Source organism: Haliotis cracherodii, unplaced genomic scaffold, assembly GCF_022045235.1.
Source record: "Haliotis cracherodii isolate W230 unplaced genomic scaffold, xgHalCrac1.p SCAF_14, whole genome shotgun sequence".
Taxonomy (NCBI): Eukaryota; Metazoa; Mollusca; class Gastropoda; order Lepetellida; family Haliotidae; genus Haliotis; species Haliotis cracherodii.
The window spans coordinates 27,721,602-27,746,643 of record NW_027266269.1 but is presented as its reverse complement, the minus strand read 5'-3'; the positions used below and the strand labels follow the sequence as shown (position 1 = coordinate 27,746,643).

Sequence of the window (25,042 nt, the reverse complement as noted above, 5' to 3'; positions counted from 1 at the left end):
TATCTCAGACAGATGTCCACATCGGACAGTGACAGCTACCTTCACGGTTCTCGGAGGCCGATTCCTTCAATGTCCTGATGTTGGCCCACGGCCACTCACTGTCGGGAAAGTTGCGATATCCCTCGGTCGTAGAAGCCGCAAGTCGAACACGATAGTCCGAGTCAGGAAGCAGATCTGAAAGATGATGAGAGCATTTGTATTCCAAACTTAGTCTGTCACAAGTGAGTGAGTGAATTGGGTTTAACACCACTATTAACAGTATTCCAGTCCTAGGAAAGACCACAGGGGAAAGACCGAAGAGATACAGGTCTGAGAGGTTTACCATTTTGGTGAAAATCATGAGCACGGATATCATAGAAACATAATTGGCAAATTGGAAGTGGAACCCACGATCATAGGTTTCTGGCATGCCCAAGGTACACAACTCAGCAGACCTCTTGGCCAGCTTTTTCCCAGGGAGCCATTTGGCTCCTAAGTGAAAAGCTTTTGGAGCCAACTGGTTTTATCAGTAGCCAGATTTTTATATGATATCATGTTTTTCTTTATGTTTTCTATAAACCTGTAAAAACATAACCAAGAAATTAATATTATTAATGCTAATCAGATCTTTACTGAGTGACAGTTTGAAATTTGTGAAAGGCAACTACTCTTTGCCAATTGTGCATGCAGTGTTTATTTTGATTTTAAGATCAAATTTTGTTTTTCTGGAATCATTTTTCATACGAGTGTTCAAAGCACCATTGATCCCAATTGCGTGGATCGATGCTCAAATATCAATCACTGGATTGTCTGGTCCAGACTAGATTATTTAGAGACCACCGTCATATAGCTGGAATATTGCTGAGTGCAATTGGGATACAATGACATGCATCAACCAAGTCAGCGAGCCATACCACCCGATCCCATAAGTTGCCTCTTACGACAAGCATAGTCGCCTTTTATGGCAAGCATGGGTTGCTGAAGACCTATTCTATCCCCAATCGTCACGGGTCGTTACATTATCCTCATTTAGGCAGGGTTCAACTCCATCCGTCATTTGTTGTGTGAGACTCTACAAGATGGGTTTGGACACAGCAAGGATCTAGCTCACCAGTAATGAGGTACTTGTAGGTGTCCCCTTTGACTTCTACATTGCTGATGGTATCGGTGTCACACAGGCCATAGTAGATGCGGTACTTGACTATGGTGCCACCTCGCAGTTCCTTGGGCATGGGCTGCCACTTGACCAGCACGGTAGAGGAGCTTGTACTGTCCAGTGTTGGCGTGGGGAACCCTCTGGGGACTGGGGGGAGAGACATACATGTTACCCATAGCCGCTGTTGGTGAGTGAGTGAGTGAGTGAGTGAGTGAGTGAGTGAGTGAGTGAGTGAGTGAGTGAGTGAGTGAGTGAGTGAGTGAGTGAGTGAGTGAGTGCTGTGAATGCTGTGAATGCCACAGACGGGACTAATCTAGCTGTGTCAGAGTTGTAGAGCTGAGTGTCGCCTGGTATCGTGAGATACGATTTGTGATGACGCTACTGGTGGGTGGATTAAGAGTGAGTGAGTGAGTGAGTTTGGTTTAACGCCACTTTTAACAGTATTCCAGTTATTTCACGGCGTGTCAGCTTAATGTGGGAGGAAAGCCCGAAGTGATGCAGGTCTCAGACATTACCACTTCGGTGAAACCCAGGAGCACGGGTATGGTGCTGACAAACCTAGAAACATAATCGGGGTGAACCGGGATTTAAACCGACAATCATAGGTCTCCGTCGTGCACAAGGGACGCAACTCTGTACAGCATTAGCGGCGCCTTAGACGACTGGGCCACTCTTGCCCCCAGATGTATTAAGAGTGTCTACAGTAGGAGGAAGGGGTTGAGGCACCACAGAGTGGGTTAAGAGTGTCTAGAGAAGGCGGGGAGGGGGTTGTCGGGCTGACTTACTGGAGTCCAGTGTGGTGAAGTATAGCACCACAGAGTGGGTTAAGAGTGTCTAGAGAAGGCGGGGAGGGGGTTAGTGGGCAGACTTACTAGAGTCCAGTGTGGTGAAGTATAGCACCACAGAGTGGGTTAAGAGTCTAGAGAAGGCGGGGAGGGGGTTGGTGGGCAGACTTACTGGAGTCCAGTGTGGTGAAGTATAGCACCACAGAGTGGGTTAAGAGTGTCTAGAGAAGGCGGGGAGGGGGCTGGTGGGCAGACTTACTGGTCCAGTGTGGTGAAGTATAGCACCACAGAGTGGGTTAAGAGTCTAGAGAAGGCGGGGAGGGGGTTGGTGGGAAGACTTACTAGAGTCCAGTGTGGTGAAGTACAGCACCACAGAGTGTGTTAAGAGTGTCTAGAGAAGGCGGGGAGGGGGTTGGTGGGAAGACTTACTGGATACTAGAGTCCAGTGTGGTGAAGTACAGCACCACAGAGTGGGTTAAAAGTGTCTAGAGAAGGCGGGGAGGGGGTTGGTGGGCAGACTTACTGGAGTCCAGTGTGGTGAAGTATAGCACCACAGAGTGTGTTAAAAGTGTCTAGAGAAGGCGGGGAGGGGGTTGGTGGGCATACTTACTGGAGTCCAGTGTGGTGAAGTACAGCACCACAGAGTGGGTTAAGAGTGTCTAGAGAAGGCGGGGAGGGGGTTGGTGGGCAGACTTACTGGAGTCCAGTGTGGTGAAGTACAGCACCACAGAGTGGGTTAAGAGTGTCTAGAGAAGGCGGGGAGGGGGTTAGTGGGCAGACTTACTAGAGTCCAGTGTGGTGAAGTACAGCACCACAGAGTGTGTTAAAAGTGTCTAGAGAAGGCGGGGAGGGGGTTGGTGGGCATACTTACTGGAGTCCAGTGTGGTGAAGTACAGCACCACAGAGTGGGTTAAGAGTGTCTAGAGAAGGCGGGGAGGGGGTTGGTGGGCAGACTTACTGGATACTGGAGTCCAGTGTGGTGAAGTACAGCACCACAGAGCGGGTTAAGAGTGTCTAGAGAAGGCGGGGAGGGGGCTGGTGGGCAGACTTACTGGAGTCCAGTGTGGTGAAGTGTACCACCTCGGAGCTAGGGCTGGCTCCGGCGTAGTTGTAAGCCTTCACATACACTGTATAGTTGGTTCCTGGATGTAGGTTGTATAACGTCATTTTGGCTTCGTGGGATATAAACAACTTCTCCTCGCCAGTCACTACAACAGAAAAACGCGTCAGATACATCTTATGGCAGTCTGTGAAATGGCCATCTTTGCGTGAGTGATCACTGCTTTGAACAGTATTTCAATCAATAGAATTTCACATCATGTCAGCTTCAGGTGGAGGGAAAGCCCAAAGTAATGCAGATCTTACTCAAGGATAATCGGATTCAAATACCCAAACATAGGCTCCTGGCAAAACAAAGGGACGCAACTCTCAGATCTTAAATGTGCACCTCTTTGGTGAAACCCACAAGCACTGGTATGGTGCATCTTCCCAAGGCAAGAGAGTTAACTGACTATAAAAGTCCAGTTTCCACCCTTGCCGAACTAGGCTGGTATTATGGAGTTACATTTTGGCTGGGCTAACAAGTCTATGCATAGTCCAATCAAAATTGCGCAAAGAAATCTAAATCCGGTTCGTAAACTGTCATGCAGATTTCAGTCGATTGCAGGATTTGCAAAGTATGTGCACCGCCAACACACTGTCAACAGATATTTTTTAAAAATCTTTTCATGTTTTTAATCAAGGTGCTCACGTGATTTATGATCTTAGACCTGTTTTATCACAATATAGATCTTGATTATCGATCAGATGGTCTTAACTGGGCGCCACCGTTTTGTTTGAAGCAAATGCAAGTGATACGAGAGGTGGAATCTGATTGGTCCATAGGAGAGGCACAGAAGGGACATAACATGTAATAGCCACTGGTGGCGCTACGATCGAGCCCAGGAATTCCAGCCAAATTCGGCAAGGATGGAAACTGGACTTTTAAAGTCAGTTAACTCCCTTGCCTCTGGAAGATGGGTATGATGCTAATAACCCTAGATATGTAATCAGAGGATAACAAGATTCAAATTCCCAAACGCAGGTTCCTGGCACGATAAAGGGATGCAACTCTCAGATCTTAAACGTGCACCTTCTTGGTGAAACCCACAAGCACTGGTATGGTGCTGATAAACCTAGATATGTAATCAGAGGATAACAGGACTCAAATTCCCAAACATAGGCTCCTGGCACGACAGAGGGGCGCAACTCTCCAAAGTGAGTTGGGGCAGCTCACAAGACTGTGCTACTGGTCAGACTGGTCATTTATACAATTTAGGCAAATTTGTGCCTTATCTTTGTCAGTTCACTCCAACTTGTATCATAGTAATAAATATTTTTTTAACTATATTATTTATGCATTTATCACCTATTTATGACATATATTTACATATTTATTACAAATTTATATATTACCGTATTCGACGTAATAAGCACCCCGCTCCAATAAGCGCCCAGGGCTATATTTGTTAATATATTGGCAAGTGAACAATCCCAATTAGCGCTCCTTCCAACTGATCAATGTACACAAGACTTAGTTATTCGCGTATGATACACACTCGTGTGTTATATGCACCCTTAATTATCGGCAATTTAATTCTGGAAAAATATATCTGTCGTACATAAACATTTCAGGTTGTCAGCTTAAACCACAAAATTTATTTTTCAACTCTGTTTTTTACACCAAAATAATATTCTAATAAGAGCCCCCTATTCCTAATTTTGAGAGCGCCCTGGGCGCTTATTAAGTCGAATACAAAACGTATTTGTCAACATGCTGAACAAAACGTTAGGCATCATGAATATTTTGGGGGATCTGTTTTTGTACTGAAGGTGACATGAAGCGAAATGGAGTTTAACACTGCATTCAAGTTAAATGCACTTATAAGCGATGTGCATGTATGTGTGTGTGTGGCTGCTTGTACTTGTCCGGACTAATTGCGATTTTATAGTGCTAGCCTACTGAGATACCTGCCGCAGATTAACATGAATACACCACTCAGACACAGTGTACTGACTCCGAGCTGACCAGTCCTTGTTTTAGCCCCTTAATGCCGAGCGCCAGACAGGGTAACAACAAGTACCATCTTTAAACGTTTTCGGTATGACGCGACTGGAGATTGAACACAACCTTCCACTCTCTGGGTGGAAGCTCTACCACTGGACCACGGAGACAGTCTCTTTTGTACGGGAGACTGAGAACACAATGTCATAAAAATATTCATGGTCCCCAAAATATACTGTTCAGCATGTATTCAGGTTATCTGTATTGCCTGGACAATAAGGGAGGTAACTCACGTTTGTCCTCTCGGTAGTGCACAGTATAAGAGAATACAGGCTTCGAGGCGTTCTTCTTCTTCTGGATCGTCCAAGAGACTTCAACCTCTGCCTTAGAGAGCACCGTGACGAGCACATCTGCCGGGCTATTGGGAGCATCATCTGGTACGGAAAAGATTTATAACATCCCAATACAAAACACTAAAAACATCTGCAACATGAAAAAACGTAATATTTATCACAGTCATTCTGGCATGCTCGAAAAACCACACATTTGCTTCCCTGTTTAAGTGAGATGGGTTTGATGCGGCTTTATCATCCCAAACTGGCTCCCACAGGAGCTATCGCTTGGGTGAGATCAAGCAATATCTACACTGTAGATATCGCTGCAATGAAATTGCATCACAATGCTTTGCAGACCATTATGACGTCATTGGTTACCATGACGTCACAATCAAATGCTATCACTAATGGCTTTGCTACTGAAGTTGTTAGCAGTACTTCTTACACTTAGGACATTGCTTAATTGTCTACAAACAGAAAAATTTGGAAGAACGATGTTGGATGATAAATAAAATCTCACCCTCATGTCTTTTGATATCAAATATACCAACACTCTTTGATAAAAATGGAAAAGCTCCTCGGCTAGTCTCAGAGTTTTTCCATTTTTATCAACTCGTGTTCATATATTCGATATCAAAAGACACTCAGATGAGATTCTCTATTTGAACAGTATTCCAGTTATATCAGGGCGTGTCAGCTTAATGTGGGAGGAAAGCCCCAAGTGATGCAGGTCTCAGACATTTACCACTTCGGTGAAACCCACCAACACACGTATCAAGAAACATAATCGGGGCCAACCAGGATTCGAACCCACACTTACAGGTTCCTGGCATGCCCAAGGGATGCAACTCTGCACAGAGAATCACAGTGCCATAGATGACTGGACCAACCGTGTCCCCACTTTCCTGTATAAGCTAATCTTGAGACATTATGATAAACTGGAGGCTGCACCAATCCACTATCTGAAGGTGTCCTCTCTGAGACATTGACATGTCTGAAGTATTTCAGTCCAGCAGCACCAAGAACATTTATTTGTTTGTTTGTTGTTTAACACTCAGCAAAAGTCCCCCTTTATGATGGTGGTCTGTAAATAATCAAAACTGGACCAATCCAGTGATTGACATCATAAGCATCGATCTACCCAATAAGTGAGTGAGTATGGTATTACGCCGATTTTAGCAATATTCCAGCAATATCACGGCAGGGGACACCAGAAATGGGCTTCACACAATGTACCCATGTCGGGAATCGAACCCGGGTCTTCGGCGTGACAAGCGAACGCTTTAACCCCACCCAATAAGGATACCATGACATGCATCAACCAAGTCAGCGAGTCTGACCACCCGATCCCGCTAGTCGCCTCTTACAACAAGCGAAGTCTCCTTTTACGGCAAGCATGGGTTGCTGAAGTCCTATTCTACCCCGAATCCTGGCCAAGAACAAAACATCATTCAGCATGCACAGTACCACAGGGAGGTTCATCATCACATGAGGGGGAAGCGACTTACTCATTAGCTGTATCTTGATTCTGGCAATGGAAGAAGCACTTCCTGCCTCGTTGTCAGCAAGACACTGGTAGTACGCCGAGTGGACGTCTTCCACACCGTAGATACGAAGCTGGTTCCTGTCCTCCTTGACCAGCTGTGGGGACAAAGTGAGTGAGTGAGTGAGTGAGTGAGTGAGTTGGGTTTAAAGCCCGTTTAACATTATTTCAGTTATATCACGGCGTGTCAGCTTAATGTGGGAGGAAAGCCCGAAGTGATGCACGTCTCAGACGTTTACCACTTCGGTGAAACCCACGAGCACGGGTATGGTGCTGACAAACCTAGAAACATAATTGGGGCGAACCGGGATTCGAACCCACAATCATAGGTTTTTGGCGTGCCCAAGGGACGCAACTCTGCACAGCGAATCGCGGCGCCTTAGACGACTGGGCCACCCGTGCTCCCTGTGGGGACAAAGAGACAGGTACACGTCACAGTCACGGATAGACAGGTACATGTCACAGTCACGGATAGACAGGTACACGTCACAGTCATGGATAGACAGGTACACGTCACTGTCACGGATAGACAGGTACACGTCACAGTCATGGATAGACAGGTGCACGTCACTGTCACTGTCACGGACAGACAGGTACACGTCACAGTCATGGATAGACAGGTGCACGTCACTGTCACTGTCACAGAGAGACAGGTACACGTCACAGTCATGGATAGACAGGTGCACGTCACTGTCACTGTCACGGATAGACAGGTACATGTCACAGTCACGGATAGACAGGTACACTTCACAGTCACGGATAGACAGGTACACGTCACAGTCATGGATAGACAGGTACATGTTACAGTCACGGATAGACAGGTACACGTCACAGTCATGGATAGACAGGTGCACGTCACTGTCACTGTCACAGAGAGACAGGTACACGTCACAGTCATGGATAGACAGGTGCACGTCACTGTCACTGTCACGGATAGACAGGTACATGTCACAGTCACGGATAGACAGGTACACTTCACAGTCACGGATAGACAGGTACACGTCACAGTCATGGATAGACAGGTACATGTTACAGTCACGGATAGACAGGTACACGTCACAGTCATGGATAGACAGGTACACGTCACTGTCACGGATAGACAGGTACACGTCACAGTCATGGATAGACAGGTGCACGTCACTGTCACTGTCACGGACAGACAGGTACACGTCACAGTCATGGATAGACAGGTGCACGTCACTGTCACTGTCACAGAGAGACAGGTACACGTCACAGTCATGGATAGACAGGTGCACGTCACTGTCACTGTCACGGATAGACAGGTACATGTCACAGTCACGGATAGACAGGTACACTTCACAGTCACGGATAGACAGGTACACGTCACAGTCATGGATAGACAGGTACATGTTACAGTCACGGATAGACAGGTACACGTCACAGTCACGGATAGACAGGTACACATCACAGTCACGGATAGACAGGTACACGTCACAGTCACTGTCACGGATAGACAGGTACACGTCATCGTCACGTATAGTCAGGTACACGTCACAGACATGCATAGACAGGTACACGTCACTGTCAGGTATAGACAGGCGTTACAATCACAGATTGACAGGTTTCATAGAGACAGGTGTCAGTCACAGATAGACAGGTGTCAGTCACAGATAGACAGGTGTTAGTCACAGGTAGACAGGTGTCAGTCACAGACAGACTGCTGTTAGTCACAGATAGACAGGTGTTAGTCACAGATAGACAGGTGTCAGTCACAGATAGACAGGTGTTAGTCACAGGTAGACAGGTGTCAGTCAGTCACAGATAGACAGGTGTCAGTCACAGATAGACAGGTGTTAGTCACAGATAGACAGGTGTTAGTCACAGATAGACAGGTGTTAGTCACAGATAGACAGGTGTTAGTCACAGATAGATAGGTGTTAGTCACAGGTAGACAGGTGTCAGTCAGTCACAGATAGACAGGTGTCAGTCACAGATAGACAGGTGTTAGTCACAGATAGACAGGTGTCAGTCACAGATAGACAGGTGTCAGTCACAGGTAGACAGGTGTCAGTCAGTCACAGATAGACAGGTGTCAGTCACAGATAGACAGGTGTTAGTCACAGATAGACAGGTGTCAGTCACAGATAGACAGGTGTTAGTCACAGGTAGACAGGTGTCAGTAAGTCACAGATAGACAGGTGTCACAGATGGAGAAGTGTCAGTCACAGAAATAAATCTGAATGTCTAAGTTTACTTTTAACCAAATGTAAAGATAGATATATTAATGTAAGCCCAATGATCAAACCAGGGCAACAGACAGACCAATCTGACTCACCGTTCCAAATCGGCCACCAGGAAACACTTCCTGTCCGTCCTTCAGCCAGTGCACCTTTGGTGGCGGCTCTCCATTCACCTTGCACTCCAACACGATGTTCCTGGCCACGGGATGGGTGGCGCTCTGGGGCCCGATCTCGATGACAGGCTTCACTGAAACAACACAAACACAGTTAGCACACATAATCAGTGGGTGAATATTGTTTGGTGCTGTATGTCTGACTGTGTCACTCCTATATCAACAACAAGAAGATAACCCAAACCCTCAATAATAATAAATATCATCATCACAATAATAACAAGAGTTTGCCACTAACGTGGCTATATCCCCCGCCCCTGTTGCAGAATTTATGACATAATTAAATCTAAACAAACCCTAATTTTTTTTAACCAAGGTGGAACTTGTCATGGAAATTGTAAAAAAAAGATGAGTTTGGAACCTAAGTCCATCTTGTTGCCATGGAAACGTAAAAAATATAAATTTCTAAAATTTCTCAATAGCAAAAGGCACCAGTTCAGCATGTACCTGACACACCTGCAAAGTTTCATGAAAAAATATTGAACGGTTTATGAGTTATGCTCCAGAAACGAACCCTACTCTCACAGAACCTAAGTCCATCTTGTTGCCATGGAAACGTAAAAAATAAAAATTTCTAAAATTTCTCAATAGCAAAAGGCACCAGTTCAGCATGTACCTGACAGACCTGCAATGTTTCATGAAAAAGTATTGAACGGTTTATGAGTTATGCTCCGGAAACGAAGCGTGACGGATGGACGGACGATAATAACAGGATCATCCAAATCCTCTTTGCTGCATTTTTTTATTTTAATCGGTACACCATGATGATGATGATCATCATCATAATAGCAGGATCATCCAAACCCTCTTTGCTGCATTTGTTATCTTAATCGGAGTGAGTGAGTGAGTATGCTTAACACCACTTTTAGCAATATTCCAGCAATATCACGGCGGCGGACACCAGAAATGGGCTTCACACATTGTACCCCTGTTGGGAGTCAAACCTGGGTCTTCGGCATGACGAGCAAACGCTTTAACCACTAGGCTACCAGACCTCCCCTAGAGTTATCAGGAGATGACATATCCCCCCACAACCCATTGTTGTATTATATGCAGGGGGAGATCATCTTCCCGAGGCAAGGGAGTTAACTGACTATAAAAGTCCAGTTTCCACCCTTGCTGAACTAGGCTGGAATTCCTGGGCTCGACTGTAGCGCCACCAAGGGAGTTATGTCCCTTCTAAGCCTCTCCTATTGACCAATCAGATTCCACCTCTCGTATTGCTTGCATTTGTTTCAAACAAAATGGTGCCGCTCCGTCAAAACGATCTGATTGATAATCAAGATCCCATATTGTGATAAAACGGGTCTTACATAGCGAAGTGCATCAAATCACGTGAGCACCTTGATTAAAAACATGAAAAGATTTGGAAAATATCTGTTGACAACGAGTTGGCGGTGCACATGCTTTGCAAATCCTGCAGTCGACCGAAATCTACACAACATTTTACAAACCAGATTTCGATTTCGCAATTTTGATTGGACTATGCATAGACTCGTTAGCCCAGCCAAAATGTAACTCCATAATACCAGCCTAGTTCGGCAAGGGTGGAAACTGGACTTTTATAGTCAGTTAACTCACTTGCCTCGGGAAGATGGGCTAAAGTATTAATCTATTTTGTCAGCTTTCTAACTGTAAAACTTTCCATTCCTTAACTCAACTATTATTGTTTTGAAATATCACAACACCTTCAAACAGATATGAAAAGTACATGTCATCATTGCAGCCAAATTCAGACGACAAGTTCACAGCAGCAGGAAATCACCGATCATGTTAGCTTACCATATAAATTGCAGACTGTAAAATCACTGAATGTAAAAGACAAAGCGTATACTCTCATAGCATATACTACAGATAACGCATCAAACAAAAGTTTTGCGATAGATTATCATACGATAATCGAGAGTACAATCGACATCAATAATTTGTAATCTAAAATTAATGAGATCTCATATCCATTGCAGAATGTTTGAAAAACAAACTCCATTTTTTAACAAGAATCTTGAAATTTGCCTTCTAACCCCAAACGTAGTAACATTGATACTTTTGTTTATGTCTTTGGGGATGCCATCATATTTCATTTTGAAAAGGTTTACTACTGACCATGTTTTCCAGATGAATTTACTTTGTTGTTTTAATAATCAGATTGGTTCGAGATTGCAGACTAACGGAAAATCAACCAACTTCTCCCTTACATTCTTACTATATCAATAACACGATAGTTTTAATGAAACAGAAATTCAAATTGACAAACAAAGAAAGTAATTTAGCAGCGATAAGTGAATTCGGCGTCACGACAGTCGTCGCTTGTTTGTAAACATAACGGTCATTCGGTTGCAAGTTCAACTCCAAGCATGGTTGTGGCCACCTATTCACAGTGGGGAGTTTTGACTGGTGCCAGCGATAGTATAGAGAGCTCCGTGACCGGGCTAACGCTGTGAGGAGCTTGACAATTAAGGTTATTCATTCACACAGAAATCGTGGCACAGCTACAATGCGAACATGCCCTGTTAATAACAGCGGGCTTGCCCATTCAATGTTATTTTCATCATGAACTTCCTGCCTATAAATAAACATTATACCACCTTAATATTAACGATCATAGCAATATTTGAATATCATCTATCAATCAGTATCACACACAGAACGACAATCTTCACTGTTTCAACTCCAGCGCCGTGCTAAATCGCCATGACACACAGTCCATAGAAATATGCAATACTTGAACAAAATAACTTCGGTTACAGACTAACGGTAAACATCAGTTGTCTTATACCAGTAACTGTATAATGGGGAAAAGTAAAGCTTGCTGACAATTCTGATCGGATTTCCTTTTCAAATTGGCTGTCTGATACTAAAATAGTTACGTGTGTGTGACATGGGTTCATAATGAAAATTTGCCGTCATTGGTTTGAAGTTCAAACATGGCAGAAAAAGTTCGAGAAGCGCGGTAACCACTTTACTAATCTCGCCATATTTCGCAATCCGTAGCTCTGTATTAAATATGAGTAAAACGAGGTTAAAGCTGAGATGATTAGGGTGATGATGGTTATAATTTTGATTTTGCGCTCTTGGTGTTCGACATCTTTATTCACAGTTGAAAAGGGATTTTTTCATGGGACTATACATGGTCCAGTGACATCAAGAGAGTTAAATATTTTTGAAGAGAATTTGTCCTTATTGATAAGCGGATGGATGGACGGACAGACAGAGACACTCCACTCCCCTAGTAATGCGGGGGATAGGAGTAATAATAATGCGGGGGATAAGAGTAATAATAATGCGGGGGATAAGAGTAATAATAATGCGGTGGATAGAAGTAATAATAATGCGGGGGATAAGAGTAATAATAATGCGGGGGATAAGTGTAATAATAATGCGGGGGATAAGAGTAATAATAATGCGGTGGATAGAAGTAATAATAATGCGGGGGATAAGAGTAATAATAATGCGGGGGATAAGAGTAATAATAATGCGGGGGATAAGAGTAATAATAATGCGGGGGATAAGTGTAATAATAATGCGGGGGATAAGTGTAATAATAATGCGGTGGATAGAAGTAATAATAATGCGGGGGATAAGAGTAATAATAATGCGGGGGATAAGAGTAATAATAATGCGGGGGATAAGAGTAATAATAATGCGGGGGATAAGAGTAATAATAATGCGGGGGATAGGAGTAATAATAATGCTATTTCCACAATACTGATGGACATCCTCAATGTTCAACACAGCACATGTACAACAGAGAGGGGCCCCGAGAGACAATAAAAGTACACACATTCAGTTGTAGCAATCGGAAAAGGTATGCAATGAGTCCAGATTTAAGCAAACCCACGACAAACCTAGAAACATAATCGGGCGGAACCGGGATTCGAACCCACAATCATAGGTTTCTGGCGTGCCCAAGGGACGCAACTCTGCACAGCGAATCGCGGCGCCTTAGACGACTGGGCCACCCGTGCCCCCCAGAAGGGAAGAGGGTCTCATAGGAGGGCTTGCACCAAGGGACTTAGTTTGTATTTGGTCATTTGGAAGTTGGTCATTTGATTGGAAATTTCTGGTAGGTTTCTCCTGCTACAAATCGACTACTGGATTGTACCTAATGGATGTCCATACATGCTGAGACCTGGTCAACGCTGTTTGTCGGAGGCCAGCAAGAAGAAGCTAGCAAGCCAAATCCTGATGTGCAATACAATTCTTTCTGTGTGGGATTCGTAAATCTATTGACCGCCTCCGTGGTCTAGTGGTAGAGCGTCCACCGGAAGAGCGAAAGGTCCGGGGTTCGATCCCGGGCCACGTCATACCAAAAGACGTTAAAAGATGGTACTTGTTGTTACCCTTTCTGGCGCTCGGCATTAAGGGGCTAAAACAAGGACTGGTCGGCTCGGAGTCAGTATACTGTGTCTGAGTGGGGTATTCATGTTAAACTGTGGCATGGTATCTCAGTGAGCTAGCACTATAAATCGGCATCAGTCCAGACTAGTACAAGCAGCCACACAAACACACACAGGTACATGCACGTCGCTCTATAAGTGCAATAATCTTGGATGCGACGTTAAACCCCATTTCACCTCACCTCGTACAATCTATCAGAGCCTGGCTGTGTGACATGATACTCACCAAGTACACGTAGAGTGTTGTTGTATTCAAAGACTCTATCAGAGCCTGGCTGTGTGACATGATACTCACCAAGTACACGTAGAGTGTTGTTGTATTCAAAGACTCTATCAGAGCCTGGCTGTGTGACATGATACTCACCAAGTACACGTAGAGTGTTGTTGTATTCAAAGACTCTATCAGAGCCTGGCTGTGTGACATGATACTCACCAAGTACACGTAGAGTGTTGTTGTATTCAAAGACTCTATCAGAGCCTGGCTGTGTGACATGATACTCACCAAGTACACGTAGAGTGTTGTTGTATTCAAAGACTCTATCAGAGCCTGGCTGCGTGACATGATACTCACCAAGTACACGCAGAGTGTTGTTGTATTCAAAGACTCTATCAGAGCCTGGCTGTGTGACATGATACTCACCAAGTACACGTAGAGTGTTGTTGTATTCAAAGACTCTATCAGAGCCTGGCTGCGTGACATGATACTCACCAAGTACACGTAGAGTGTTGTTGTATTCAAAGACTCTATCAGAGCCTGGCTGCGTGACATGATACTCACCAAGTACACGCAGAGTGTTGTTGTATTCAAAGACTCTATCAGAGCCTGGCTGCGTGACATGATACTCACCAAGTACACGTAGAGTGTTGTTGTATTCAAAGACTCTATCAGAGCCTGGCTGCGTGACATGATACTCACCAAGTACACGCAGAGTGTTGTTGTATTCAAAGACTCTATCAGAGCCTGGCTGCGTAATGTGACACTTGTAGACACCGGCGTGCTTCTTCCAGACTTTCCTGAAGTGGAGACTTCCTCCATACCATTTCTCGACCTCATCGAACAGCACTTCCTGGCCTGGAACAAAACAGCTGTCTCAGTAGACGCCTAGACGCTGTGCAAGCCCGCACAGACACAGAACAAGGCCAGACAAAGGGCACCCCTGAACCCCCCTCCGGACATATGCAGTGATTGTTATATTACATCACGGCTTGTCAGCTTAATGTGGGAGGAAATCCCAAAGAGATGATTGATTGCTTGTTGTTAAACACTGCACTATCACCACTGCAATATTCCAGCTATATCACAGCGGTCTGAAAATATTCAAGTCTGAGCCAGACAATCCAGTGATTGATATCATGAGCATCGTTCCATGCAATTGGGATCGATGACATGAATCAACCAAGTCACCGAGCCTGACCACCTTATCTCATTAGTCGCCTCTTACGACAAGCATAGTCGCCTCTTTCAGCAAGCATGTGTTGCTGAATGCCTTTTCTCTATGCGGGTCTGTACGGGGTAAGCAGTTATGAGGCTGACAAGACCCGAAATCCTTATACAAGTGAATCTGAACTGCCCAGCCAGGCTTACTATCTTGCAACTTGAAGATCTGGGTTTGAATTGGTCTTCAGCAACTAATGCTTGTCGTAAAAGGAAAGCAACAGAATCGTGTGGTCAGACTTGCTGACTTGGTTGATGCATGTCATCATATCCCAGTTGATAGATTGGTGCTCATGATATCAATCACTGGATTGTCTGGTCCTGGTTTGATTCTTTATAGACCACATGTTGTTATAATTATTATTATTATTATTATTATTATATACTGCAGGTTTCCAGGTACTAGTATCTGCTCAAATGCGGTTTATTTGTACCCCAACCAGAGGAAATGTTTGCATTCTAGGTAACATTCTCAACTCCCTTGGGAGTATGCAATCCAAGCTGCCTACGGGGGCTAGAGGGTTTTTTACCTCCACCCCCACATATTGGGTACTGGCTGAACAGAGGCACATATCAACTAAGTCACATGTCCAGGGTGACGCCACACGTTTTGAAGCTGTGTTTCAATGTAGGAATATAGCTGGAATATTGCTAAGTGGTGGAAAGCAAAAGTGGCATATTGATACCCTTCTTTTAAGGTAGCAATCATCATTAAAAACATATTAATCATCCTCACCATCCCTGGTCCATGTTATTGTTGGTAATGGGTTGCCATCGGCGATGCACTCAATCGTGGCCGAGTCCCCATTAAGGACAGAGGTCTGGTTCACTGGCACCGCAAGGATCCTGAGGAACGGTTTGGTCACTGGGATCAAAAATAAAATATAATCAGAAAATAAAACAGATTATTATCATGTAAAGAGAAATAAATCATATATACTCACTGACAAAAGAGTGAGTGAGTGAGTGAGTATGGTTTTACGCTGCTTTTAGTAATATTCCAGCAATATCACGGCGGGGGACACCAGAAATGGGCTTCACACATTGTACCCATGTCGGGAATCGAACCCAGGTCTTCGACGTGACGAGCGGACGCTTTAACCACTAGGCTACCCGACTGCCCCCACTGACAAAAGAAACGTGAATACCATACATGTTGGTTTATATATGAAGAATTAATATTCAAGAGATATTAGATTGGTTAGATGCACAAACGAACATACTGCTATGTTGTGTGAACCAATGTTCATGAATGCATTACATACGTCATAGATCGATGACTCGAGATGCACCATTTGTCTCGTGCAGGATTAGCGTGTATGGTTTGGAAATCATGTGCAGCATATCGCGATAAGAACAAAGTCACTCTGTGGTAACAGACCCATGAAGATCTCGAGTAGAATAGGTCTTCAGCAACCCATGCTTGTCGGAAGAGGTGATTAACGGAATCGGATGGTCAGGCTCGCTGACTAGGTTGATGCATGTCATCGATCCCAATTGCATGGATTGATGCTCATGATATCTGGGATTGTCTGGTCAAGACTCGATTATTTACAGACCGCCGTCGTAGAGCTGGACATTTTCCCGAGGCAAGAGAGTTAACTGACTATAAAAGTCCAGTTTCCACCCTTGCCGAATTTGGCTGGAATTTCTGGGCTCGATCGTAGCGCCACCAGTGGCTATTACCAATTATGTCTCTTCTAAGCCTCTCCTATGGACCAATCAGATTCCACCTCTCGTATCACCTGCGTTTGCTTCACACAAAATGGTGGCGTCTAGTCAGGACAATCTGATCGATAATCAAGATCTATATTGTGATAAAACAGGTCTTACATCATTAAATGCATCAAATCATGACAGCACCTTGATTAAAAACATGAAAAGATTTGGAAAATATCTGCTGATGAGTTGGCAGTGCACATCCTTTGCAAATCCAGCAATCGATCGAAATCTGCATGACAATTTGCGAACCGGAATTCGATTTCTGTACACGATTTGGATTGGACTATGCATAGACTCGTTAGTCCAGCTAAAATGTAACTCCATAATACCAGCCAATTTCGGCAAGACTGGAAACTGGACTTTTAAAGTCAGTTAACTCCCTTGTCTCGGGAAGATGAGAGCTGGAATATTGCTGAGTGCGGCATTGTGGCTCACACAAAACACTTTCTGTGAACTTACCCTCGCTTGGCGCGTCGTTCACAGTCAAGATGGCCTCTCTGCTGTTTCGCCAGTGAAAATGTGTGGCGCCTCCATCAATGTCAAAGAACGCTTTGTTAGCCACGAGACATCGGTAGCTGCCAGCATCAGTAGCCTTCGCATGGTTGACTTGAAGCTTCCCTGACTGGTAGAGGATGTACCTGCAATAGGATTGACAGTGATATACCTGTAGTATGATTGACAGTGATATACCTGTAGTATGATTGACAGTGATATACCTGTAGTATGATTGACAGTGATATACCTGTAGTATGATTGACAGTGATATACCTGTAGTATGATTGACAGTGATATACCTGTAGTATGATTGACAGTGATATACCTGTAGTATGATTGACAGTGATATACCTGCAATATGATTGACAGTGATGTACCTGCAATATGATTGACAGTGATGTACCTGCAATATAATTGACTGTGATGTACCTACAATATGATTGACAGTGATGTACCTGCAATATGATTGACCAGTGATGTACCTTAAATATGATTGACCAGTGATATACCTGCAATATGATTGAACAGTGATTTACCTGTTGTATGATTTACAGTGATATACCTGCAATATGATTGACAGTGATGTACCTGCAATATGATTGACAGTGATTTACCTGCAATATGATTGACAGTGATGTACCTGCAATATGATTGACAGTGATATACCTGCAATAGGATTGACAGTGATGTATCTGCAATATTTTTGACCATTGATATACCTGCAATGTTATTGACCAGTGATTTATGATTCCGTTGCTTGCGCGTGTGTTCTTTACGATTGAGCCACCTACTTTGAGTTGTCGGCTGTGATTGGTTGTCTGTTTCGCTCCCAGACAAAGTGGGCCTCAGTCACAGCATGTATGGAACAGTTGAACACCACAGTCGTGTTCACGTCGACGCTCTGGGAGAGTGGCTCCAAAGTAAAAGTTTTGGATATTCCTAAAACAAAAGGAAGATATATATAATCATTGTGTCAAATGAATGAAGACCAACACGGATCATTGGGATACGTTCTGCCCTAGACAAGCATGAGGTACTGGGGACATGTGCTGCCCTAGAATCTCCACAGGGAGACAAGCATGAGGTACTGGGGATATGTTCTGCCCTAGAATCTCCACAGGGAGACAAGCATGGGGTACTGGGGATATGTTCTGCCCTTGAATCTCCACAGGGAGACAAGCATGAGGTACTGGGGATATGTTCTGCCCTAGAATCTCCACAGGGAGACAAGCATCAGGTACTGGGGACGTGTGCTGCCCTAGAATCTCCACAGAGACAAGCATGAGTTATTGGGGACATGTGCTGCCCTAGAATCTCCACAGGGAGACAAGCATGAAGTACTGGGGATATGTTCTGCCCTAGAATCTCCACAGGGAGACAAGCATGAAGTACTGGGGATATGTTCTGCCCTAGAGTCTCCACAGGGAGACAAGCATGAGGTACTGGGGACATGTGCTGCCCTAGAATCTCCACAGAGACAAGCATGAGGTACTGGGGATATGTTCTGCCCTAGAATCTCCACAGCGAGACAAGCATGAGGTACTGGGGATATGTTCTGCCCTTGAATCCCCATAAGTAGACATGCATGGGGTATTGACGGCCTACTTTGCTCAGGAATCCCCACAGGGAGGGAGACCCGTGAAGAATCCGAGGTAGAATAGGTCTTCAGCAACCCATGCTTGCCGTAAAAGGTGGCTATGCTTGTCGTAAGAGGCAACTAACGGGATCGGGTGGTCTGGCTCGCTGACTTGGTTGATACACGTCATCGATCACAATTGTGTGGATTGACCCTCATGATATCACTGGATTGTCTGGTCCAGACTTGATTATTTACAGACTGCCGTCATATAGCTGGAATATTGCTGAGTGCGGCGTTAAACAACAAACCAACCAACCAACACAGGGAGAGAGGCATGAGGTACTAGGCCCTATTCTTCCCAGGAGAATATTAGTTTCATTGATAACAGTCTTTTGATTCGACATATTGTATTGAGGGCTTGCTCAAAATTTTGAAATTACATCTATGAGAACTGTCAATTAAAAGATTAATTATTACTGGTCGTTGATGTCCAGCTCATGACCGAAGAAAACGTGTACAGATAGAGTCTGTGAAAAGCAAGATGGACATTACTTCCAAAACGAAGCTGTGGTGGCGATGTGTCCAGGGTATTTACCCATCTAACCAGAAAGGAGATAACACACCCAGGGCTCGAGTGAGTGAGTGAGTGAGTGAGTGAGTGAGTGAGTGAGTGAGTGAGTGAGTGAGTGAGTGAGTGAGAGTGAGTGAGTGAGTGAGTGAGTGAGTGAGTGAGTGAGTGAGTGAGTGAGTGAGTGAGTGAGTGTGTGTGTGTGGGTGGGTGGGTGGGTGAGCGAGCGAGCGAGCGAGTATGGTTTTATGTCGCTTTTAGCAATATTCCAGCAATATCACAGCACCAATATGGGCTTCGCACATTGTACCCATGTCAGGAATCGAACCCGGGTCTAACGCTTTAACCACTAGGCTACCCGGGCTCCCTTCCCAGTGCTCGAAATATTTCTTAAAGCATATTGTCCTGCAGGGCAAGTAGATGATAGTTTTTACTCGTCCTGCAATTTTTTCACTTGCCCTGTTAAATTCCATTAAGTTTTATCTTCTCCGTTATTATTTACAGCAGACAGTACAAAATAATTTGGTGTCTCCGCCATCTACGTTCATCTCTGCCCATTTAAACTCTCTCAACCATGTGTCTTGCACAGTTTGATGTCATTTTTTACAGTCATACAGTTTTTGAGAAATTTTCCTTTTTTCGGCCTGTTTGTGAATTAAATCATGTTTTTTTGTCGTTAACCCCAACACTCCGATAAAAAACTTCCATATGTCAGCCATTACTCTCACAAATAAATAATCAGCTGTTCACTATCGCTTTGACATTTGAGCGTCAGTAACGAATCGCTTACAAGAGAAACATTTTTTTTTTTTTTTTTAAAAGCTTTGACAAACGTACTTCATGTTTATTTCGGTAACAGACAGTTGCCAAGTATGTCGTCTAAATATGATATGACTGACATGTTTATATTCCTTTGATGGTGTGAGAGATGAAAACATACGTTACGTTTGAAATTATTTTGCATATTTTAAACGATTTGAGGTAGGACGAGCATTTCTTCTATTTGCTCTCTCCATGTACTCGCCACTCATCAATACAAGTCTAGGACTGGATTTTTTTAACCCTGACACACCAGTGAGTGAGTGAGTGAGTGAGTGAGTGAGTGAGTGAGTGAGTGAGTGAGCGAGTTAAAATTTTAAGTCACATTGGCAATATTTCAGCCATATCGTGACTATCAATAATTAAACATTACACATATATTGAAACTGATATAAAAACCTGTCAACGAAGGACAGTAAAATAACTAGTTTATCACAGGAAAAGATATAAAATTAGTACGGAATCATACAAAAGAATAGCACTATACATAACTATACAAAATAATAACGGGCTATAGATCGCGAGCAACTGAAGGTAGACTACCATACTGGGGACCATGGGGACTTACAGTACCCTTGCTACCTGCATGGTTCCCCAGCAGGACCCGACATCCCAGACAATCAAGGATGTGACTGGAGCGACAGCTATGTTTTGTTTCCTGCATGGGTTTGCTGGAATAAGGTACATTGTGTACCTTGGAGGACGCAAAAACTATGGATTCTGTCGGCCACCCATCTTCCCGAGGCAAGTGAGTTAACTGACTATAAAAGTCCAGTTTCCATCCTTGTCGAACTAGGCTGGTATTATGGAGTTACATTTTGGCTGGACTAACGATTCTATGCATAGTCCAATCAAAATCGGACTCCATAATTGAAATCCGGTTCATAATCTGTCATGCAGTTTCGGTCGATTGCGGGATTTGCAAAGCATGTGCACCGTTAACTCGTTGTCAACAAAATATTTCTACATCTTTTCATGTTTTTAATGAAGGTGCTCACGTGATTTGATGCACTTCGCGATGTAAGACTCATTTTATCACAATATATATCTTGTTTATCGATCAGATTGTCTTGACTTGGGCGCCGCAGTTTGGTTTGAAGCAAATGAAGTGATACGAGAGGTGGAATCTGATTGGTTCATAGGAGAGGCATAGAAGGGACATAACTTGTAATAGCCAGTGTTGGCGCTAAGATCGAGCCCTGGAATTCCAGCCTAGCTCGGCAAGGGTGGAAACTGGACTTTTAAAGTCAGTTAACTCTCTTGCCTCTGGAAGATGTTGGCCACTCAATAGTACCATAACAACTAAGGATGTTGCCCTACATAAAACTGACGTTTGTTCTGATAATGAATATTCTCAAGATTCGGTGTCAGTGGCTGATTTTCGTCAATGTAACATTACAATTCCCATAAAAACTGACGGGCGAAAGAAAGCAAACGCCCATGTTTGATGGTGGCTAAAAGTGACAAAGAAGAAATGGTTATTTGATGGTGATGTATTTAATAAGGGTATCATAGCTGTGTTTTTTACCTCCAGTTTGCAGCATTTCGGTGACTGTTTTCAGCCAAATAAAGTGTTGATAACGTTTGTACTTTTTTTCCATCAAATCCATTTTTTAAGTGTATACTTTCTTTGGCCCCGGAGTTTATCACAAGCTAAGGCTTTTGAGCATCTGCAATTGTATGACCCAAGCAGTGTCCGAAATAACTGCTTGCCCAGCTGCCCGTGGCTGGTAACTTTTCTGTCAGGCTGAATGAAATTTTCCTCTACCTGCCCGACTGGCAGATAATGTTAAGCTAACTTACGTATTCAGTAGTGCTGGGATGAGTCCTGTGGGTAACCGAGTCCTACTCAGGACCCACCCGACCCGAGTTAGCCGTCCTGAGTTACCCGACCCGAGTTACCCGACCCGAGTTACCCGACCCGAGTTACCCGTCCCGAGTTACCCGACCCGAGTTACCCGTCCCGAGTTACCCGACCCGAGTTACCCGTCCCGAGTTACCCGTCCTGAGTTACCCGACCCGAGTTACCCGACCCAAGTTACCCATCCCGAGTTACCCGTTCCGAGTTACCCAACCCGAGTTACCCGTCCAGAGTTACCCGTCCAGAGTTACCCGTCCAGAGTTACCCGTCCAGAGTTACCCGTCCAAGCCCTAGTATTCGGTTTTATTATAACTCATCATAGCTTCTCATGTAATGGTTATCATTATTTCAGCTGAATCAAGATGCGATTAATGCAGGCAGGTGACTTAGAAGATGGGTAGACAACATTTCTTGGTCACTTGCCTGACTGTCTTGTTGGGTTCTAAATAATTTCAAACACACGACCCAAGAAGATCCTTGATGGAGGCAGTTACAGTCACTTACGTGCAACTCTGATCTTTACCCGCCTTGCGATGATGGTTCCTACAGAATTAGAAACAAAACACTCGTAAAATCCCTCATCCGTCCGAATGTTGTTTTTGCGATCACGATGAATAATTTGATTGAAGTGAAGGGTCCCATTCCTAAAGACGCGGACACGAGCGTGTTCCCCCCGACTTTTTATCTTCACTCCATCCTTCTTCCAGTGGTAAGTAACAGGGTAGAACTTCTTCTCCACGAGGGCGGAACAGTTGATCGTCAGTGGCTGCTTCCTGAGAACCACCAGTGTGGCGGGGGATTCCTTTACTGCGATGCCGCGGTCCAGCGTGTCGTAGCCATTGATGGGGCGACTAGTTCGTTCAAAGGCTGGAAGGGAAACACAAGAGTTAGCTTCATTGGTGGGTGAGCGAGTATGGTTTTACGCCACTTTCATGAAAACCGTAACATTAGCTATGGTCTTGACAAAACTAGACCCAGGATCAGGCCAAATTTGAGATTCAAATCAACAATGATGTTTCCAACACGCCTAATGGACGCATCTGTGGGAGGGTTGGTAACATTCTGGTCTAATGTACTAGTCGTCTAATCTACTCGTGTAATGTATTGTGTGAGTGAGTGAGTTGGGTTTAACGCCGCTTTTAACAGTATTCCACTTATATCGCGGCGTGTCAGCTTAATGTGGGAGGAAAGCCCGAAGTGATGCAGGTCTCAGACGTTTACCGCTTCGCAGAAACCCACGAGCACGGGTATGGTGCTGACAAACCTAGAAACATAATCGGGGCAAACCGGGATTCGATCCCACAATCATAGGTTTCTTGTGTGCCCAAGGGACTCAACTCTGCACAGGGAATCATGGCGCTTAGACACCTGGGCCACCCATGTCCCTTTACGTAAAGTGCAATATACTGATCCAGTCACATTAAAATCAGATCTTTTAGGTCTGCACATATATAATTGTAGCAAAATTAACTGGGGATAAGAATCAGACACAGTCACTGCTGGCTTTCGAGTCTAATAACTGTCAATTATTTATCTGGCAGACCCAAATACCCAAGACATATTAGACATACCAATCTTGAAGACAAGAGGAAATCAATACAATGTTTACACCACTGACAGAGATTATATGCTGCTTCAATCAGGAATTAACCAACAAAAACATGTTGAATGACTGTCCTGGACTAAAATGTCGCTTTGAATGGAATTTCAGTTAAATCTCGGCGTGACTGCTCAGTGCGATTATATCAAAGTGTGACAGCTTAGTTCAGTTATATCACAGTATGACAGCTTAGTTCAGTTATATCACAGTATGACAGCTTAGTTCAGTTATACCGCAGTATGACAGCTTAGTTCAGTTATATCACAGTATGACAGCTTAGTTCAGTTATACCGCAGTATGACAGCTTAGTTCAGTTATATCACCGTATGACAGCTTAGTTCAGTTATACCGCAGTATGACAGCTTAGTTCAGTTATACCGCAGTATGACAGCTTAGTTCAGTTATTTCACAGTATGACAGCTTAGTTCAGTTATATCACAGTATGACAGCTTAGTTCAGTTATATCACCGTATGACAGCTTAGTTCAGTTATATCACAGTATGACAGCTTAGTTCAGTTATATCACAGTATGACAGCTTAGTTAAAAAGATAATCAGGTGAGATTATGTTTGTCATCCAAAACAATTCTTCCAACTTTTTCAGTTTGTGATAACCATTTTCTTGTGTACAAAGTACAGCTAACCAGCTTCAGTGGCAGAGAGATCAGTGATGTCATTTGATAGTGATGTTACAGTAACCTATGTTTTGATTGTTCGTTGTTTAACGCCCCACTCAGCAATAATCCAGCTATATGACAGCGGTCTGTAAATAATTTAGCCTGGACCAGACAATGCAATGATTGACATCATGAGCATCGATCCACGCAACTGGATACGATGACATGCATCAACCAAGTCAGCAAGCCTGACCACCTGATCCCGTTAGTCGCCTCTTACGACAAGCACAGTCGCCTCTTACGACAAGCATGGCTTGCTGAAGAACAGTTCTAAACTTTAGCTTCAAGGGGGTAACCAATAACATCGCAATGGACTGTACGGCATTGTGGGGCAATTTCATTGTTGTGATCTTCTTGGTGATCTCATGTTGGAGCCGATTTTGCATGTTAAATACTGCCATACAAGCTACTGATTACAACCAATCAAGGGAGATAACTCTGTTTGTCTTAATCCCAATTCTGGGTTCACCAGTGCTGATATCAATGAAAGAATTGTTTATCTACACACGCCATCACTACTGCAGTTGTGCATTTCCACATTTATTTCTGAAGGGTTTTTGGTTTTTTTTAAACGTTTTTATTGTTCCCTTTATTTCTGAAGTTAATACATAGAGGATATTTCATGTGTCAAGAGAAATATGTTTCTTACATCCAGTGATGGGGGGAGGGGAAGGA

The 25,042-nt window shown here is 44.0% G+C and overlaps 1 protein-coding gene across 1 annotated transcript in view; it reads right to left on the bottom strand.

Annotated features, from left to right (window-relative positions):
• The window catches only part of LOC139461154 (protogenin-like), a 95,254-nt gene that overhangs the window by 24,540 nt on the left and 45,672 nt on the right, over positions 1 to 25,042 (bottom strand). Inside the window, exons 2-12 of the mRNA XM_071242716.1 lie at positions 22,596 to 22,958; positions 18,056 to 18,203; positions 17,229 to 17,407; positions 15,784 to 15,912; positions 14,529 to 14,684; positions 9,138 to 9,289; positions 6,807 to 6,939; positions 5,257 to 5,397; positions 2,973 to 3,128; positions 1,091 to 1,282; positions 40 to 174 (exon numbers count right to left, since the gene is read on the bottom strand). Coding sequence (XP_071098817.1) covers positions 40 to 174; positions 1,091 to 1,282; positions 2,973 to 3,128; positions 5,257 to 5,397; positions 6,807 to 6,939; positions 9,138 to 9,289; positions 14,529 to 14,684; positions 15,784 to 15,912; positions 17,229 to 17,407; positions 18,056 to 18,203; positions 22,596 to 22,958 — 1,884 coding nt within the window. The remainder of the gene's footprint in view (positions 1 to 39; positions 175 to 1,090; positions 1,283 to 2,972; positions 3,129 to 5,256; positions 5,398 to 6,806; positions 6,940 to 9,137; positions 9,290 to 14,528; positions 14,685 to 15,783; positions 15,913 to 17,228; positions 17,408 to 18,055; positions 18,204 to 22,595; positions 22,959 to 25,042) is intronic.